Raw genomic sequence first — 21,182 nt, 5'->3', positions numbered from 1 at the left:
CACTGGATAACTGGAAAAAAAAAAAGCACACAAAATGTCTGACTATCTGACAGAAAGAAATCACCCATGACATGACAAGAGACTATTTAAACAGATCTGAAAGAAATGTGGTGCAAGGATGCCGATCAGATTCTGTTGATCCACTGCTGAACCTTTCTGAACATAGCAAATGAGTCTTTGGGTTCAGTGAAAGGTGGGGAATTTCTAGGCAATCAGAGTGACTATTAGGTTCTTCCAAAGAAAGGCTCTACTAAATGGTGTTAGTTCAAGAGATAAGAGCATCACAGAAAACTCATTCACTCATTCATGGAGCTGAGACCTTCTTGAGGACCTGCCAATTGTGCAGCTACTCAAGAACTTCCCAGCATTTTATGGAATCCGAACATTCATTGCCGTATTCACAAGAGCCCTCCACTGGTCCCTATCCTGAGCCAGATCAATCCAATCCATAACAGGCTGTCTATCTAATATCCATTTTAATATTTTCCACCCACCTATGGCTTTGTCTTGCCAGTGGTCTACTTCCTTCTGGCTTTCCCACCAATGTCATATATTGCATCCTCCTTGACTTCATCATTTTAATTATACTTGGAGAAGAGTACAAGTTATGAAGCCCCTAATTTTGCAGTTTTCCCCAACCTCCCATCATTTCATCTCTCTTCGGTCCAAATATTCTCCTGAGCATCCTGTTCTCAAACACCCTCAGCCTACGTTCCTCCCTTAAAGTCAGAGACCAAGTTTCACACCCATACAGAACCACAGGCAAAATTATTATTTTGTATATTATAATTTTTATGTCTTTTAAAACACCTATTCAAATTCGTGCTGGCATGTGGACCCATACTAGTGAAGGATCTTTAGAAATTATAAACCCAGTGAGTTAATACCAATCATTCCAATATTATCGCACAGTATACTGTCATGTGGCAACATTCATACTGTAGGGAAAAAGAATCTAGTATGAACAGCATTCCAATTTATGAAATGCACCAATTAAAATCCTGCATTTTCAAGTTTACAGCATGCAGGATATTTATCTTCTTCTGACTCACAACTGAAAACCCCCAAAAGTTGTGAATGATACTGCCTCCTCCACTAGTTCCCATCCTGAAACATTCTTGTGAACATGAGGGCTTTTGAAAGATGCCACCATACAGATTTTACCACAAGTCTGGTAAAACCATCCAGCTGAACTGAAAGTTCAGGGTTTAAGTTACACACTCTTTTCTTCCCTGGAACAGAACCTAGTGCACAACCTAAGCCACAAATTCTCGTAATTACTTCTGACCATTATCAGCCACATGTCACAACACTGTGACTCTGTGCATGCTTGTCATTACATATGCCTACTGACACATCTGCTGCCAGCACCCACAGTAGCAGGGGGTTTAAATTCACTACTCCCAAACAATTAAGGCTAAATAAAACTGGGACAGAATTATGGAACAAGAAATGTATGCTGTTCTTTAAACAGTCAAACAAGGCTGATATGCTTTTCTTCAGACACTTCATACAATTCCAATCATTACAATTTTCCTGAATTCTCTTAATTTGCACATTCTACAGTAAAGCTGAACAGCAACAGCAATAAAGCATATCCTGGCTTTAGAATATTATGAACTGGAAATGTATCAGACAATGTCTTCCTACACAAATTTAGTACAGGAGCCATTTAAATACATTTTAAATAGTATGACTAATTTCACTGGTATAACAGTCTCAATAAAAATACACAATGCAATACAGTCCCAATTATCATTGCTAACTGATGGAATAATTGAAGAACATGGATAACCTGAACTTTGGGTGTGATCTGGAGACCATGGTGTTTTCTGAATACAGAAACTGCGATACACGTATATGAGTAGTATCCAACTGGAACAATTATCTAGAAACCCTAAGACTTACAGGAAAAGTGTATTAAACATAAGAAAATATTGTTTAAATTTTCTCTGCAACTGTGGTCAAAACAATGTTCACTCTAGTAAATTTTCAGCAAGTTATGCTTCAGATACAGAAACGCACGAAGGTCTTCGTGTAAAATAGTTGTTAAAATTGCAGACTCTAGATTGAAACTGAAATGGCCTGACACTTCCTTAAAAAATTATGAAATACAGAATTTCAAGATAATCTGTTGAACACTTCTTGATCTGTTTCATGCTTACAGATAAAGAGATGGAGGATAACTAACGGGTTCCTTTCAGGTTTGTGAGCACCCCACAAAGTTAGAAGAAACTTAACAGGTTCCTTGCAGGTTTGTGAGCACTCCAGAAGGTGCATTAATAAGCCACAAACTGGACATGTGTACACAGATTACTCTGGAATCCATAATAAGGATCCCAAATAATTTCATCATCACAATAACCTTGAAAAAGTATGTTATAAACATTTTTGTATGAAGCTGATCACAGTGAGGATACTTCACCATTTTATAAATAGGTAAGACGACAGACTCCTTCCAATGCTGACATCTCAAATCTTACAACCAGAATGAAGTTTGTGGACCTCAAAACTTGCAACATGCTTTGAACAATTCTGCTGGAATATGAACATTTTAAACCTCTCAGCAGAAATTTCCATTTTGTCCAAACCATTTTCAGGTACTAACGGCTCAGCAGTGTAAATTTTAAAATGTATATCATTAATTACATACACATTTATTGTATTTCCCCATGAAATTTACACCTCTGCACAATTTATGCAGACCTGCTATCACACCACATATTTCAGCAGAAAGTTAAATACTGGGTTTCTACACATGACTTCAACAAAAATGCAAAAGCAACACAGTATGCCCTCCTTATGGAATACTGCCCTATCGCACAAAGATTGTTTCTGTGTCCCTGACCCAGAGAGCTATGTTGCTGGGAGCATAAGGCCCTGGTTGAGTCAACGATTCCAGACAGGTCGAATGGTAGGGGTCTCATGAACTGTATTCCCTGGTCCTCCAGGTACAGGTTCGGGGTGGAGCTAACAACCCCACCATGTGACACAACACTGTGAACCAGCATTGTTTTTACAAGAGTGCTTTTTCGACTTCGCATTTCATTTTGTATGTGATGGATGGCAAAATCAAGCCATGTGTCTGCATCAAGTTTTGTATGAAGCTCTGTTATTCTGTCACCAAAACCCTTGAAATGCTTCATGAGGCTTTTGGAGAACATTCTTTACACCGGACAGAGGTTTTTCAGTGGCATTCATGTTTCAAGGCTGGTCAAGTGCCAGCTGAAGATGACAAACGTTTTGGGCGACCAAGCACCAGCAACATGACAAAAGATGTTGAAAAATTTTGAGAACTCATCCACGAAGACCACTGCCGAACAATTCAGGAGCTCGCAGACACTGCTGGGATCAGTTAATGGAGTTTGTCAGGAGATGTTAACAGAAAATTTGAACATGCGCTGTATTTACATAAAGTCTGTTCCTCGTCTCCTAACAAATTATCAGAAGCAGCAGCACATAAACATATGTCTTGAGCTATGACAGAAGGCTAACAATGATTCACACTCATATCTCTAGGAGCATAATGGGTTACGAAAGTTGGATTTACAGTTACGATCCAGAAACTAAGTAACAAATGTCGCAGTAGAAAAGCCCACAATCGCCAAGAGCAAAAAAAGGCAAGGCAAGTTCGGAGTTCAACAAAGAGCATTCTCAATTTTTTTTTTTTTATGTGAAGAGAACTGTTCATGTGAATTTGTTCCTCCTAACACTACAGTCAACTCTTGACTTTACTGTGATGTTCTGAAACACCTGAGAGAGAATGTGGGAGGACTGAAACTTTGGTGCGAACACAACTGGCACCTTCATCACGACAATGCACCCACCCACATGTTCATGAAAACCACAGGGTTTGTGACTAACAACAAAATGATTATAGCTGCCCATCCTCCCTGCTCACCGGAATTAGCCCCCCTGTGATTTCTCTCTGTTTCCCAAATTGAAAATGAAACTGACGGGACAACATTTTGAAACAGGGTCTGACAACCAAAGGGAATTGCAAGCAGTACTCAACAGCAGTAAGGAAAATGACTTCCACGGTGCTTTTGAAGAGTGGAAAAAATGATGGGTTTACTGTATATGTCCCCAAGGAGACTATTTTGAAGGAGATGGCAGCCAAAATTGAGTAAATTAAGTTAGCATTTCTTTTTTGACCTAGTCCAGGAACTTTCCAATAGCACATTGTAGAGTTATGATACAGAGAGAGTAATATTCAAAATGCAAAAGATCAATACAGGGAACTAACGAAACAAGAAAAAAAACTATGCATAGATATGAGTACATCGGGAAAAACAGCTTAAATAAGCTGAAAACTTGAACTGTCAAAAGGAAAGTTGATGGTTTTTCAGCATGTCAACCTGATGAGAAGGGGCTTTCCAAACTTAGAACCTCTAGTTGCAGAGAAACTCTGAGTGACAGGAAGCCAATCTATGAAAGATGGAATCAATATTTAAAAAAAAACTGTATGGTAAAGATAAAGAGGAAAAGAGCGAGGAATAGAGTACCAGGACCAGATAGTATCAATGCTGAACTACTAAAAGAAGAAAACACAGTTCTTCCTCACAGAATATGTATTCAAGTGGAAATGGTCTGGAAGACAGAATAAATACTTCAAGAATGGGAAGAGGGTATTATATGCCCAATACTTAAGATGGAATTCCAACTAGACTGTAGTAATTATCAGGGGATTATGTTAAATACGGAATATAAAGTATTTTTTGATCTATATATGGATGACTCCAACTGCATACAGAACAGACACAAGGAACTTATCAATGCATGTGTTGTGTTGGAATGTCCACTTATAATCAGATACATGCAATAAGACATTTCAGAAAAGACCCATTGAATTGAATTTANAGTGTCAGCATATACCAAATTTGACTAAAGCTACACCGAAAAGTGTACAGTGCAGAGTCAAGGCAAATGATGGGCTATCCGAGCCTTTCAAGACCAGGAACTGTCATGTATGTTATTTAATATGGGCCTGGAGAAACCTATAAGGGCATCAAGTACAGAAAAAGGAGGCACAATATACCACAAGGCAGTCCAAATATTTGCATACACCGACACAGACATTATCAGGAGAACGGAGAAGGCAGTTAGAGAAGCAGTTGAAAATTTAGGAAGAACTGCATGAGAGATGGGAGTACAGGTTAATGAAGGAAAACCAAATACATGGACGTAACAAGACCAGAAGGTAAACTATGTTGATGAAGTATGAGGCTGAGTGTGTGAACGAGTTTAAACACCTGACACCCAAGCCACGAATACTGATCAGATAATTGCTGAAATCAACTGTAGGTGAGGAAAAACAAAGAGCTGCTAACATGGATTGAAGCATATGCTTACATCCAGGTACCTGAAATGGAAAACCAGGGGAAAACTCTGCAACACCCTACTGAAGCCTGTACTTATAAGCAGGAGTGAGCACCAGACTCTCATTAAAGGGGATGGACAAAAACTCAGGACCTTCAAGAGGAAAGTACTAAGGAAAATCTACAGGCCACCTATAGAAAAGGAAGGATGGCGAATTAAGTATATGAGGGACAGTCAAAAAGTTCCTGGAATGGTGGTATAACACTCTAATGGTAGGACATATGGCAACGCTTACCTTCAAAGTAGGACCCTTGCGTGCACACACACTTGCTCCATCACTCCTGCCATTGTTGGAGGCAGTGTTGCAAGATTTCTTTTGGAATCTTCTGGAGCTCTGCCATTGCATTCGATTTGATGTCTTCCATGGTTGCGAAACGTGTCCCCTTGAGGCCCATTTTCAGAGTAGGGAACAACCAAAAGTCACTCGGAATGAGATCTGGAAAGTACAGTTGTTGAGTGATGACAGGAATGTTTTTCTTGGCGAGGAATTGCTGCACAAGTGATGTGTGGCTTGGTGCATTATCGTGATGCGGAAATCGCTGTCCCTGCCACTTGTTGCGCCGCTTCCTCCAAACTGCATCGCATAACCTCTGCAAAACTTGCATGTAGAAATGGCCATTAACAGTACCAACTTCTTGCTCCAACTTGGCGATGGTCATTCTTCGATCACATTGAATTGGTTGTCACACTTTTCCACTCATTTCTTCGGTTCTGGATGTCGAAGGTCTCCCGCTGTGCTGGTCTTCCTCTAACGTCTCCTGCCCATTCTTAAACCAGGAAAACCAGTTGTAAACTGCAGATTTCTTTAGTGCAGTATCACCGTAAACTTGCTGCAGGGCCAATATCATCTCTGAAGCAGATTCTCCCAATCTGCACATGAATTAGATGTTCGCACGCTGTTCGAACTGTGACATTGCACCGAATGACCAACACTCACGTCTAATTCAAATGGAACAGTAACGACACTGCACACTGAAACCTGTCCAGACCTGTTGTGCCTGCGAGCAGACATGCTGAGCTTGTTCTCCATCTGCAGCGGAATTCCAGGAAATTTTTGGCTGCCTATGTAATTATAAGCTATGTGACTTATACAATGCCCTAGTGAGGACTGCCAAATTGGGGAGGCTCAGGTAGGTAGGACACCTAGCCAAGGCAAATGTGGTATCTCCACTTAGGAGAGTAACACTTTGGAGCCTGAAGGCACAAGAAGGGCTGGATAGTGTAGAGAAACATCTCAGAATCCCTGGTGTACAAAAACCTATGGAGAAGGACCCTGGGGGAGGCCAACAATAACACAGGGTTGTTATGCCAGGGAAGGACACAGTGTGCAGAACTTCAACTGTATTTCCCATTAAAATTATGTGTTACTTGGTAGGATCCATAGGTAAATATGTATATCCATTTAATCCAATTTAAATTACATTTTTTGCAAAAATTATGCACCAGGTGAAATCTTATTAAGGGGAATTTTTGTCTCCATGTCTATCAAATATCTGTATGGTGGAGCCCATTGAGAAAAATATCCATACAACATTGCCACATCACAATCACTTTCAGAACATCTGCTTACAAAATATGCATTAGTCAAAATATTATCACGGGCCATTTTCATCTCAGTGTTAATCAAAGAATCATACAGTGATGCCCATATGTGTGAATATGCTCACCATGCTCTCATGTCACATTCAGATTCAATCACTTCTGATGAGAACTGTCAAAATTTTATCAAGGGGCATTTCTGTCTCACTCTTCATCAAAGAAAATGTGGTAAGAGTCCACCTACATCAGATCAACATAACATGCAAAATTAAACTTGTAATATTCACATATTTTATGCCCTACAAATTTCAGACATGATTTTTGGATAAGAATAATTATGCAAGTGAATATGGTATGAGCTAAGGGAAGTAATTTCTCTGTTTATTCAAAAGAATGAGATTTTTCTGCATATCCAATTTTCAGAATCAGCATACACTGAACATAAATGATAATACTTTAAAACAAATTATCTTTCATTCAGATGCATAATCTTATACTCACACTACGTAAGTAAAACATTTGCCCAGAATATGTTGCCAAAATCGTAATACGACTCGGTGAGTATCCTTGCATGACAAGATAGTAGCATAGAGCAATGAGAAAATCACCCTCATGAGTGTTCCTGTGGCTAGAAATGTCTTCCACCTGCAATTCAAGAGAACACTACATGTGTGAAAAAGTCTTGGTTACTTAAACTTCCAACAAGTTTTGCAGTGGACTGGTAAGCACTCATGTGTCAATGCTGGACATATCCCAGTTGAAACCCTGGCCATCAGATGACTCCTCTGAGAGTGGATTTTTCATGGTTTTCCACAGTCTCTCTGCAATGTCACAACGCCATTTTAATTTAGGTTACTGTCACTCGCTGATATATTGGGTTTCTGGACTTTATCCATCGTCCTGGTTTTTAAGATAAATAAAAACACGATGTTTCAGAAACGTGATTGAGGCTAGCTCTTTCTAACGGNTTTATCTTATCCAGCAATATTAGATTATATATTCAAGCCACTACTGGAATCACTGATGCTGATATGCTGCAGTGTACACAGATGGAGCTTGAATGTCGATTGGACACTGTACATATTATAAATGCTGCCCATGATGAGTGTAAACAATGTGTCTATGTTTCTCACACACTGTTTTATTCATGAGTAAAGTTGTAAAGATAATTTATATACAGCCTGTGTGATTTCATAATCCTCAGACAACTTAAAATAGAACTCCAATAACAACTAAAATGTTATGTACCTCTTCTTCTGCATGATTGTGTGTGATAAAAAACACACTCTTCAGCATACCACGGACTCTCTCATACTGCAATACAGAGTTATGATTCAGCAACTCTGGGTAGATGGCTGGAACAATTAGTTCTGCTATTTCCGGTCTCATACGATGCTGGACTTTCAACACTTCACAGTGCATTTTATTCTTCAACATCCGCTCAAAAAGGGAGATATCAAAGTTGAAGTCACGTGCAAGTCTATATGCAGCAGGAGTAGGTCGCAACTGCTTATGGTCTCCTGCATACAAACCACAGAGTTACAACCACACAGAGTCAAACTGGTACAATGTGCATCATTTGGTTATTGTTTCCAGAGGTGAGGTAGCCAGAGTGTAAAGCTCACCATCTTCACCCAGTGATGAGAAGACTAAATGGTGATCTGCCTCCACTTCCCTTATAAATCTTCATAAGATGATGTATAAACACAGGCACAACTTTCACTTCCATCCTTCACCTTTAATTCCCTCATGTCTGCAAGAATCTGAGATGCTCAGATTACCAGGAATGGTATAGGATCAATGACGATAGAATTTATTTCAAGGTTTTATCACGGCATCAGTCAGAAAAGACAGATGGGGGAAAAGCAAAAATAAATAAATAAAGAAGAAAAATAAAACGCTCTTAAATTCATAGGAAACATTATCATTAGGGCAACGACATCTTACATCATGCAGTGATGGGACATTTTCATAGTTATTCTGTGCTGTGGCTTTCCTGTTCATACACCTAACAAAGAATGTCACACACCCTTGGCATGCAACAGCAATTATGATGGACAATGTTAATCATCTCAGGTATATTTAACGTTCTAGGAGAAAATTGCATAAAGAGCAAGATGACAATCTTTGGGATGTGACAGCATGCAGTCCGGCATGTGTTTACTGAGGACATTTCAGAGGAACAACGTGCCTCCATCTTCAGGGTAAAAACCCTTCTAATATCAGTAAATACTTATAAGGCTATATAACACCACATCCCAAACAACAGTAACCCTCACAGCCCCATGAAAACACCAGAACCTCAACTCTCCCAGAAGTTCTACGATACAGGAAATATTTCAGGATTACTAAGCCGAGAAGGGGAAATGTAAACAACAATTTAATCAGGAAACCTGGAGGGAACAGTTCATCTGGATGATTTAGAGAAATATGTGAGGAAAATGTTAATATGGATCTTGAAGAAACAAGGTGACAGCAAGTGGACCGGACGCATCAGATTCCACAGAGACAAGCTGCAGGCCTTGTGAACACAGTGATGTAATTTGGGGCACCATAAGTGGATGAGAACCTCCTGACTAACTGGGCGACTACTAGCTTCTCAAGGTTTCTGCTCCATGGAACTAATTAATTACCTAAATTAAGTTTAACTTTGATTATTGGTTACAGGTTTGGTCTGCTATGGTTTCGTTTGGTTTGGTCTGGGATGGGTTATCCCTACTCACATCTTCAGCTGGAGCAGCCAGGATAGCGACGAGCTATGGGATGGACGACCAAGGGGCTGGAGTTCAAGTCCCGGTAGGGTCAAGAATTTTCCCTTCTCCAAGTCATCCAAACTGGCTTTGGGGGCCCACCCAGCCTCATATCCAATGGGTACCAGGTTCTCTCTCCCCTGGGATTAAAGTGAGGGAGTGAAGCAAACCACTCACCTCAAAATAGTGCCGAGGTCAAGAAAACGTGGATCTGTACATCCACTCACTTCCTCATACATCTTCATGGAGTGGTGCTTAATTAGTTAAGCACAGGGACAACTTTACCTTCACTACCTCTCTTCAGCTGAATTCTGTCATTACACTGACCGACTGTAGCTGCTACCGCAAATTCGGCAATCTAAATATCTGGGTATCATTTCAACTGTTGTCACTTATCTCAAAAATGGAATTAAAAAGGCCTATTATTCAGTACAATATTCTCACTGAGTTTGGAGTATCCCATGCAACTGGGTATGCTTATTAAAATGTGTTTAAATGAAACCTGTAGTAAAGTCAGTATAAGTAAATATTTGTCTGACATTTTCCCTATTCAGAATGGTCTAAAAAGGAGATGCTTTATTGCCACTGCTATCCAATTTTGCTTTAAACTGTCATTAGGAAGGTCCAGGAAAACCAGGTGGGACTGAAATTAAATGGGACACATCAGCTGTTGGTCTATGCTGATGATATGAATCTACTGGGTGTTAATACAGACACCATAAAGCAAAACACAGAAACTTTAATTACTGAAGCCAGGAAGGAGGTTGATCTATAAGCAGATGAAGAGAAAACTGATTACATTCTGCTGTCTTGTCGCCAGAATACAGGGCAACATCACAATTAAAAGATAGCTAACGGGCCCTTTGAAAATATGGCACAGTTAAATATTTGGGAAAGATAGTAAAAAATAAAAAAGGCCGCACCACAGCTCAAGCGGTTAGTCACTGGCTTCTCACCGCAGCGGCCCGTGTTCGATCCCGGCTCTGGTCAAGTGGGATTTGTGGTGGACAAAGTGGCGCTGGGGCATGTTTTCTCTGAGTACTTTGGTTTCCCTTGCCAATCTTTATTCCATCAAATTCTCCATCATCATAATCACCTGGGGCAGGCTACAATAGGCCAATCAGTGGCTGCCGTGCCAAGTGGACCCAGCCTGACTCCACCCCCCCCCCAAGAGAATTAATGAATAATGAAAAAAAAAAAAATCTGATTCAGAAGGAAACTGAGAGGAGGCTGAATTCTGGTAATGTCTGCTACCACTCAGTTGTGAAACATTTGTCTTCTTGTCTGCTGTCTAAATATGTAAAAATTGGAATATACAAAAGTATAACTTTGCCTGTGGTTCTGTATGTGTGTGAATCTTGGTCTCTGACATTAAGGGAGGAACATACTTGTAGAGTGAGGGTGTTTGAGAACAGGGTGCTGAGAAGAATATCTGGACAAAGGTAGGCGAAATCACAAGAGGCTGGAGATAACTGCATAATGAGGAGCTTCATTACTTATACTCTATGCCTAGTATAATTAGAATGATCAAGTCAATGAGGATGAGATGGGCATGGCAAGTAGCACAAATGGAGGCAAAGAGGAAAGCATATATTGGTGGGAAAGCCAGAAGGAAGACCAATATGTAGGAAGGAGGATAACATTAAAATAAATCTTAGACACATAAAATGTAGTGGTATGGACTGGACTGATGTGGTTCAGGATAGGTCCAGAGGAAGGTTCCTATGAACATTGTCATGAACCTTTTGGTTTCATTAAATGTTCGGGAATTCTTCGAGTTGTGGAGCAACCAGAGTATTCTCAATGACTCAGCTCCATGGAGTTGGTTAGTTAACAAAGTAAGAATTTTTGTTTGACAGTACAGCTGAAGAGTGGGTTTGAAATCTTCCAATCTTTATCTCTAGATTTGACTCTGCTACTTAACATCAGACTGTACTCCACATGTTCACAGTGGAGTGTGAACTGGAATACTAGATGTATGTGCTTAAGGTGACGACTTTCAGCACCAACAGAGGTAAGAGTTCCACAACTTATCTTTCAATTTCAGTTGGATTCATGTTTCCATCATAACTGTTACAAAACGGTTTAACTTAAAAACCACATCATAACTTAAGGACACTGTGCACGCATGCACACGCACGCATGCACGCACACGCACACACACACACACATATTTATTTATTTCCCTTTCCTATGCATTATCACGAAGTTTGCACATTCACTGGTTATTAGCTAATTTTGAATAGAAAATAGAACTGGAAAACAAAATTATGGTGCAATGAGCATTCACCGGTAAAAGAGAAGTTCATTATCTGAGTATATTATTTGATAGAACATACCAATAAGGATGAGATGTTCACAACGATGTGTCACAGATGCAACAATGTGACTTTCGTAGACTTCAGCTGCTTCTTCGACAATCACTGCAATAACACAGTTCATCTATTACGCAGACACACTACAATACTTGCAAAATTATATTTAATATAACTTAATAATAAATAAAAGACTGAATATTGGATCACAGAACTGACATGAAAATTATTTAAGATCTCAGCGGTGACTATGAAGAATGCTGTCTTCTGGGCTGTGGCGCCATGTAGATATTGTATAAACTGACATTCCTGAGGAATGTATCACCTCCATCTTCAGGGTATAAAAATCCGCAAGCAGGTGGCTGCAGCTGATACATTCCTCCGAAACGTCAGTTTACACAATGCCTACACAGCGCCACAACCCGGAAGATGAAAATTATTCTTTACGATATTATGTTCACTCCAGGACATAAGAATTTTGGGTGTAAAGAACTGGAGGAATAGAGAAGAATGGCGAGCAATCCTGAGGAAGGCCAGGGCTCACAAAGGGCTGCCGTGCCAGTGATGATGATTATCTTCGCTCTGTTGTGTCCTTAGAAAGAGCTAACCTCAAACACTAGACAACCCATGTCAGAGTCAGACTTACTTTATGACAGGGAGTTCACCGCCAATCAGTTCATCTTTGCGCCTAGCCCCTTGAGGCTCATGACCAGAGATTTTTTCCAACTAAATCCTTACATCCTCATGAATAGGCTTCACCTTTGTCAAGAGTATGTATCACATAACTACAGCTACATATGAGTACACCTGAGGTGAGGCTTTGTTGAAGGGAGATAACAGGAAAATATGAAATAAAAATTGTGATAAAGCATGCACAAATTTGAAACAAAGATAGAAAAAGAGGCGAAAATTTTATGCAATAAACATAAACAATAAACCAAGTTCATGAAAACTGAAACTGAAAACATACAATTAAATGGAGAATTTGTGAAACCAGTTTGTGCCTACTGCTAGCACCATCTGTAGCGTGAAAACTGAACACTCAAGGCACTTATAGAAACCCATGAAGAATCTGTCACATCATACAGATCTCCTCTGTGAATTGGTAACTTGAGTGCTGACAAGGGGGATCCACATGGCAGAAGTTAAACAGCAGACTTTAGGGGCATGAATAAACTGCAGTAAATGTAAAATCATATGGAAGTAAAATTCATGGTAAGGGAACCTATTCCTTCTGCTTTATACAATAACTGTACTCCAGTCAGAGAGAGCTAATAATTGCTGTCCCCTTTTCATAGTTAGGATTTAGTTCCAATGTACATAAGGGCCCGTTTGAATGCACAATAAGTATTACACAAGGGAACAATTACATAGTAAGACCTTACTAATTCTAACTGTGAGCGAAATTTCTTCTGAAATAGTGAAAGACCAAAATTATAGAAGCACTACTGAAAACAGGTTCAGTGAACTTATAAAATGGACTTCAAGTGTGTTTTTAGGCAATACAACTTTATTTTGAAACTTAGATTGCATATCATAAAATAAATATTTTGGTTTGCGTTCCCCTTTAGCACTGTTCTTCTGCTAGAACTTCCTGATTGTACCAATGTGATCATCAAGGTTCTAATGCACAAAAAGAAGTTATCCAATTTACAATGAATTCCAAATTAGTGAGGTTTCACTGTATTCCTAAATTTAACAGTTGTTAAAGAAGAGAGTACATAGTAGAAATTTGTAAAACACCGTGCCCTATTCAGAAAGATGCACTCTTTCACGTAAGACATTTGATTCTTTTAAGTTATAATTCATCTTTAAATAATCAACAATTTCTGCATTGTGGAAGGAAATCTGAAAAATGCGCCACGTTTATATACTCTCCCCTAACATGAAACCCTATAGTCACGAGTTTCATGACAAACTGTCCATACAAATTACTTTACATAACAATAAATACTCATAACTCCTCTTACCTATTTTGGCTTTAAGAGCCTGTAGCAAGGAATGCAGCTTGGCAGCTCCACTAGTCGTCATGGCAACAATCAGTGAATCTTTAAGTATGTCAAGATCATTCATCTGCTGCGCTTCTTCATACATCCTGGTTTCACAACCTAACTTTTCTTCTTGTTTACACAACTCCTCAAGCAAAGCATTTCTGTATCTGTCCGCCCAATATCTGTAGAGAATCCACCTTTCTTCTGCATGCAATTGCCATAAGTCCCTTACTTGCAAAAGACGGTCCACTGTACTCCTATTTTCATTCCCCTTATGGCAAAGCTGCCTCTTGATATAGTTCAACCTCAGTTTCAAGTCCTCACACATATCCTCCAGCGTGTGCATCCTGTAAACAAGGCTTGGATCTTCTCTAATTTGTGTCTGCAGGTACTGTTTTTGTAACTCATACCATTCTATGTCTTCTTCAAGCCTCTCTAAATCCAATGCGAAAGTCAGACAAGAACGCTGAATGTCAGGCTGTGATTCCATACCATCTAGCATGTTGCACTGCATGCCTTCCTCATCATCACAAATTGCTTCCGCCTCAATATCACTATCACCGCCACCATCACCTTCACCTTCACCATCATCATCATCATCAGCAGCAGCAGCAGCATCATCATCGTCATTTATGTCAACATTCTGACCCCAGTTCTCATTACGATATCCTTCTGCCTCATACGGAGGCACATCGCCATACTTTCCATATTCAAGCCATTCAGTAAACAGCTCTTCACTAAGCATGTAATTATGAGATGCAAAACAATCTAAATGTTGATCGTGAATTATGTGCACTTCATTCAGAACAGACAAAGAAATAATTCCTCGGTGGTTGGCAATCATTTCCAGATAAGTCAGAACCCTCTGTATGGCTTTCCTTATACCAGATATTTTGTAATAGATTTCTCTCATACGATCACACAAATTTTTTTTTCGCTTGTGACTTTTACGCTTCTCTCTCAAGTTGAAGCCCTCTAGAATTTTGCTCTTTGATTGCCCACCAACTCGCACAATTTTGTTGGTGACTGCAATAAGTCCTTCTAGGAACTGATCCAAGGCATGATTTGTGTAGCACACTAGAAGGATTGGATTGCGAGAAGCATTCCATATAGGGGAATTTTTTAGGAGTACAGAGGCTACTTTGAGTCCTAGAAAAGTCTTCCCTGTTCCTGGTGGTCCCTGTATAATGACAAATTCTTTTGTAAGGGCTGATTTGAAAGCCCTGTACTGAGAAACATCAAGTTCCAATTCCAATGGTCCTGGCCAAGAATCATCTTGCAAAACACAAACTGTCCTACCATCTATATCCAACAGGACGCCTCCCTCTGAACACATGTACTTCGGCGGATCGGATGACATTTCTGCATGAATGATATACTTCTCCATTGGGAAGGATTTCCGTTTCATGGTCTGTAATGCCTTCAGAACATGGTAATATGGTTCAAAATACACCTGTGATTCGGCCATCACAAATTCATTTGAAAATAAATCAATATAGTCACAAACATCTGGGCCTTCACACAGCTTGATGACAATCTTTCCTTCCTTTAGATCCTCCAGATCTCTGTACATCACAGTTCCAAAAATTATATTCGCAAAGTCATTTCTTGAAAACAGAACTAATGAACCAAACAAAAGTCGTTTTGAATGCTCCCAGTTTACTTTCTTGAGACGCTTGTTTGGGTCAAAACAAACAACCAGTCCAAATTGGTCCTTTATAACCTTACGAGTGAGAAATACCACCTTATGATAGATTGTTACAGTTTTAAGTTTTTTAGTCATCCTCTTGTTGGTCATGTTTATATAGCCTGAAATCCCTTCCCTCAGAGGTGAAACAAAATCTTCACGCAACAAACGAAACTGAGTATCAAGATAATGATCCACACTCTCATATGCCCCATCAATGATGTTTGGTCTAACAAATCCTGGCTCTTCAGCAAGGATCTCTTCTGCATTTGGGTATATGCTTATTTTCCTGAAGTCATCCTGTTGAATTTCTAGTGCACATATATTCACATCCTCCTTTTTCTTCCTTTTTTCATCTTCAATACAGACTTCATATTGAGCCTTGATATGCACAAATTTTGTCTTCACTTCATCAAAATTAGACCATGAAAGCTGCTGTCCTTCAAAATTTTTTATCAACATATCAGTAATCATGAAAATTTTGCCACACCCTTGAACTGCTTTACTTGGCAGGAGACTAACAACAGTTTCCAGAAAAGTCATAAGATCTTCAAAGAAGTTTCCAACATTCTCTTTCCTCTTTTTGTTCACTTCAAGAGGAATAAGAGCTATATGTTGTGACAACTGATCAAGAAATTCATGAATACAAGCCAGAGACAGAACAGCAACTTTGTTTTCTTCCAAATCCGCTTTACTGAGTTTTGATAAAACTCTTACAATTAGAATTAACATATCTGGCTTCAGTGGCTGTTTTAAGAGTGTTTCAAACTCACGCCTTTGGTTGGCTAACACCATAATAATATCATACGGCTCTTCATCAGCTAGTTTTTCAAGCTGTCTGTACCCCAGAACACACTTTCGCTCCACTCCTTGTTGTGACAGTCTTTGATATTGTTCCTGTGTAGGAGCAGCATGACCTCCACTTTGATGCCCTCCTTCTGTATTAAGTCTATCATGACCTGCCTCCGTCTCAAAACACTTTCCTGCCTTGTTAAAGGAATTTGAAACAATTTCACCCTTCAGGTATCCAGAATTAGGCTTCTGGTTTCTACTTTTACTATTCTTATGTTTAGGCACTCTCTTCCATCCAACATCATCAGCAGAACAATAAGAATGACTTCTTTCTCCATCATGTTTTCTATTTCCTCCCTGTGCACCCAATGTCTGGTCTTCTGTAGGAGGTAGAATTCTTTCTGTAGGTTTGGAAATATTCTTTTTCTTCTTAGATAATGCTTCATACTTTCCATTATCCTTTATTACTGAAGTGTTCCCGAAATGGTCCAAAGAAGTATCTCTTTTCAGCGGTCTCGATTTCTTCCTGGATTGTAATTCATTACCAACAAGGTTCTCTGTGCTTACAGACTGGGCTGACGAGCGTTTTATCTGCACATTCTCTCTGCTAGACCTAGAATCCTGCTGTGCCTTCACATTTGCAAGAGCAGCGTAGAAACCATCAGCCAAACTTTCAGCCATAGTTCCCCTTTAGAATCAACATTTAGGGAATCTGTTGATAAAATATGAAACAAGCATATGAGAAATAAGTTAGAGGGTTTAGCATGCTTTAAAATACTAAACGATAATGAGCAAAAGATGGGGATAAATGAATAGCAGGGGGGCAGTAAAACACACTTTGTGAGACTTGAGGTCTTCTTACAGTTAGTAGGATGAGCAAATGTTTCAGGGGAACCTGCAATCACATCACATCACATCCCAGAAAACAAGAAGTCTTCCAGACATTTGACAGAAGGGCTGTCTAACTCATAGCACATACGCAGTACGCAGCCTACAAGTTGGTTTTGTCAGCAGAAGATTGTCCTTCCATTCCCCAAAATGTATGCTAATGTTTTCCCCCTCTTTAAGAAAGGCATATAATCTCGACCGTCTAAAAACGTGTTTGCTAAATATAGGAAGGTTATCGACCTGATGCTAGGAACCAATAAAACAGGCAACATGGTAAGTCTGCGTGAATCTGATAAGAATTCTTTATATAGAGTGGCGCACAAAATGATCCAGTATTTGATTTAGTATTAATTATTCAACCATGCAACGAACAATGTTTTGTGTGTATGTAACACATACAGTAGATCATGGAGATTAGTTCTTACTCTTACTGAGCGTGATATGTCGCGCTGTTCCTGCTCAGGCTCCAGTTTACACAAGATGGTTGACAAAGGAAAACTGTCCATAGAACACTGCATAAAAATGGGTCATTCTTTATTGAAATTAGAAGTGTTGTGGTCACACGGAGGTGGTTTCATGCCCATTTTCAAACGCGATGGGCGCTCTCCTTCAAAACAATTCATAAACTATAAAAATGGGTCATTCTTTATTGAAATTAGAAGTGTTGTGGTCACACGGAGGTGGTTTCATGCCCATTTTCAAACGCGATGGGCGCTCTCCTTCAAAACAATTCATAAACTTTATAGACAGATTCATAATGATGGTTCAATGTTGGTGAGAAAATGTCACCAGCCTTCATCTGCACGTTCTCTGGAGAAAATTCATGATGCCAGAGTGGCGCTGCAAAAAAAGCCCCAGTAAACCAACAAGGAAGGCTGCGACACATCTACAGACATCCACGTGCTTGGTACAACGAATTTTCAAAAGTTATTTGAATTTTTGTTCATACCAAATGACAGTGTTGCCAAAACTTAACAGTTCAAAACATACAAACTTCAAAGAATGGTATGTGCTGGATGGACTCAGATTAATGAGGTACTGTTCAACAATGTTTGGTTTCTGCTCAGGCACAATTTCCACCTGAATGGTGTGGTTAAAACAGATCGTATCTGCAAACACATTGAAGAAGCAGTCGCGGACAGCCGACAAGGGGTGGTCCTCCAGCTTAGGGGTTGGGCGTGGGGCTAACAACTCCTCACCATAAAAATAATCTTGTTACGAAAATTTGCAAGAAGCCTCAGACCTGGACGGATTCCTTGGATAAATGACCTAAGTGAAAGAATATGGATATGAGATTTGGTACTTGGAATGTTAGGAGTATGTAAATCGCAGGTTCGCTCAGGGCAGTGGCGAAATAAATCTCAAAATATAAGTTACATTTAGTGGGAGTACAGGAGGTCAGATGGGATGGAGGTGGCACTGAACCAGCAAGTGAATATATATTTTTATATAGAAAGGGGACTGAAAATCATGAATTAGGTACAGGTTTATTCATACATAATAGAATCATATCAGCAGTTAAGAGGACGGAGTTCACTGTAAAAGGATATCACAGATAATAGTAAGAGGCTGCTGGTGTGATATCGTTCTGAATGTTCATGTCCCAACAGAAGATAAAATTGATGATATAAACATCAGGTTTTATGAAGAACTAGAACAGGTATCTGATATTTCCTTACGTATCATATAAAAAAATTTTGGTTAGGAGATTTCAATGCCAAAGTAGGTAGGGAAGACATTTTCAAACCAACGAATGGGAATGACAGTGTACACGAAATTAGTAATGATAATGGAGTTAGAGTAGTAAACTTTGACACATCAAAAAATCTTACGGTTAAAAGTACGATGTTTCCACACTGTAACATTCATAAATGTACTTGGACATCTCCTGATGGGAAGATGCATAACCAGATTGACCGTATTTTGATATAAAAGAGACAGAATTCATGTATACCTGATGTCTGATCATTCAGGGCAGCAGATTGTGATACCACTACCTGGTGGTGGCAAAGGTTAGGGAAAGACTGGCAGTGAGTAAGCAAACAACACACAGAGTTCACATGCAGAGGTTCAATCTCAGGAAATTAAAGAAGGTAGAGAGTACGCAGAATCGTGTTGAACTCCCAAATAGGTTTGCAGCTTTGGAAAACTCAAGACACTGAGGTGGATGTTAATAGAGCTTGGGAAACTACTAGAGAGAATAACAAAATTTCACCCAAAGAGAGTCTAGGTTACTATGAACTGAAGAAACATAAGCCATGGTTTTAGTTAAAGATGCTAAAAATTATTAGACCAAAGGAAACAAACTAAACTTTAGTGATTACAGGATCCACGTGAAATAAATGGGGATAATCTGAATATAAGACATGAAACCAACAGACATTTCAGGAATGAAATGAGGAAATATATGAAACACAATATGAGCTTGCAATTAACAGTAAGAACAAGAACATTAGAGACCTGTATAGAGGAATAAATGACTTGAAGAGGGTTCACCAAACTACAATTAACTTAGTAAAGGACGAGGATGGTGAAACTGCTTGCAGATTCCCATAACATTTTGAATAGGTGGAGGAACTACTTCTCTCAGTTATTGAATGCACACAGGATCAGTGATGTTAGGCAGACAGAAATGCATACAGCTGAGCCGTTATTACCTGATCTTAGCCCTTTTGAGGTTGAAATTGCTATTGCAAAATTGAAAAGATATAAATCACCCAGTAGTGATCAAATTCTGGCAGAACTCGTTCAAGCAGGAGGCGAAAAATTATGTTCTAAAAACCATAAGCTTATTACTTCTATTTGGCATAAGGAAAAATTGCCTGATCAGTGGAAGGAGTCTTTTATTGTACCAGTTCACAAGAATGGTGATAAAACTGACTGTGGTTAATTATCTGGGGATATCACTGTTATCAACTTCATACAAAATTTTATCGAATAATCTTCTCCCAAGATTAAGTCCATACATAGATAAAATTATTGGGGAACATCAGTGTGGGTTTCGACATAACATGTCAAATACTGATCAGATATTTTGCATTCGTCAGATACTGGAGAAAAAATATGAGACAGTACATCTGCTATTCATAGACTTCAAGAAAGCCTCTGATTCAGTTAGGAAACACAGAGTAAAGTCCATATAGGTAAACATTTGTCTGATAATTCTTCTGTCTAGAATGGTCTAAAACTAGGAGACACTCACTTTATTGCCACGACTTTTCAACTTTGCTTTAGAATATGCCACTAGGAACGTCCAGGAAAATCAGATGGGGCAAATTAAACGGGATACATCAGCCGTTGGTCTATGTTGATAATGTGAATCTACTGGGTGATATTAAAGATACCAAAAAGAAAAATACACAAACTTTAATAATGGGTTGGTCTAGAAGTAAACACAGAGAAAACTAAGTATATACTGCTGTCTCGTCACCAAAATGCAGAGCAAAATCATGACATAAAGAAAGGTAATAGATGTTTTGAAATATGGTTAAGTTCAGATATTTGGGAACGACTGTAACAGATCAAAACCTGATTCATGAGGAAATTAAGAGGAGACTGAACTCAGGTAATGCTTGCTACCATTCAGTCCAGAACCTTCTGGTTTCTCATCTGCTGTCTTCCCATAAAAATTAGAATATACAAAACTACAATTTTGCCTGTGGTTCTGTATGGGTGTGAAACTTTGTCTCTGACATTAAGAGAAGAACAGAGACTAAAGGTGTTTGAGAACAGGGTGTTGAGGAGAATATTTGTACAGAAGGGAGATGAAGTGACAGGAGGTTGGCAAAAACTGCATAATGAGGAGCTTCATTACTTGTACACTTCTCCAAGTATAATTAGA

The 21,182-nt window shown here is 39.2% G+C and overlaps 1 protein-coding gene across 1 annotated transcript in view; it reads right to left on the bottom strand.

Moving 5' to 3' along the window:
• Window positions 1–21,182, bottom strand: part of LOC111872636 (NFX1-type zinc finger-containing protein 1) — a gene marked incomplete at its 3' end in the record, with an annotated part of 54,404 nt that overhangs the window by 24,519 nt on the left and 8,703 nt on the right. Inside the window, exons 4-7 of the mRNA XM_023866721.2 lie at window positions 13,954–17,165; window positions 12,008–12,091; window positions 8,167–8,438; window positions 7,420–7,563 (exon numbers count right to left, since the gene is read on the bottom strand). Coding sequence (XP_023722489.1) covers window positions 7,420–7,563; window positions 8,167–8,438; window positions 12,008–12,091; window positions 13,954–17,134 — 3,681 coding nt within the window. The remainder of the gene's footprint in view (window positions 1–7,419; window positions 7,564–8,166; window positions 8,439–12,007; window positions 12,092–13,953; window positions 17,166–21,182) is intronic.

This window comes from Cryptotermes secundus, unplaced genomic scaffold (assembly GCF_002891405.2).
Source record: "Cryptotermes secundus unplaced genomic scaffold, Csec_1.0 scaffold5032, whole genome shotgun sequence".
Taxonomy (NCBI): Eukaryota; Metazoa; Arthropoda; class Insecta; order Blattodea; family Kalotermitidae; genus Cryptotermes; species Cryptotermes secundus.
The sequence above is the reverse complement of the archived record's forward strand: the minus strand, read 5'-3'. Positions and strand labels throughout refer to the sequence as shown.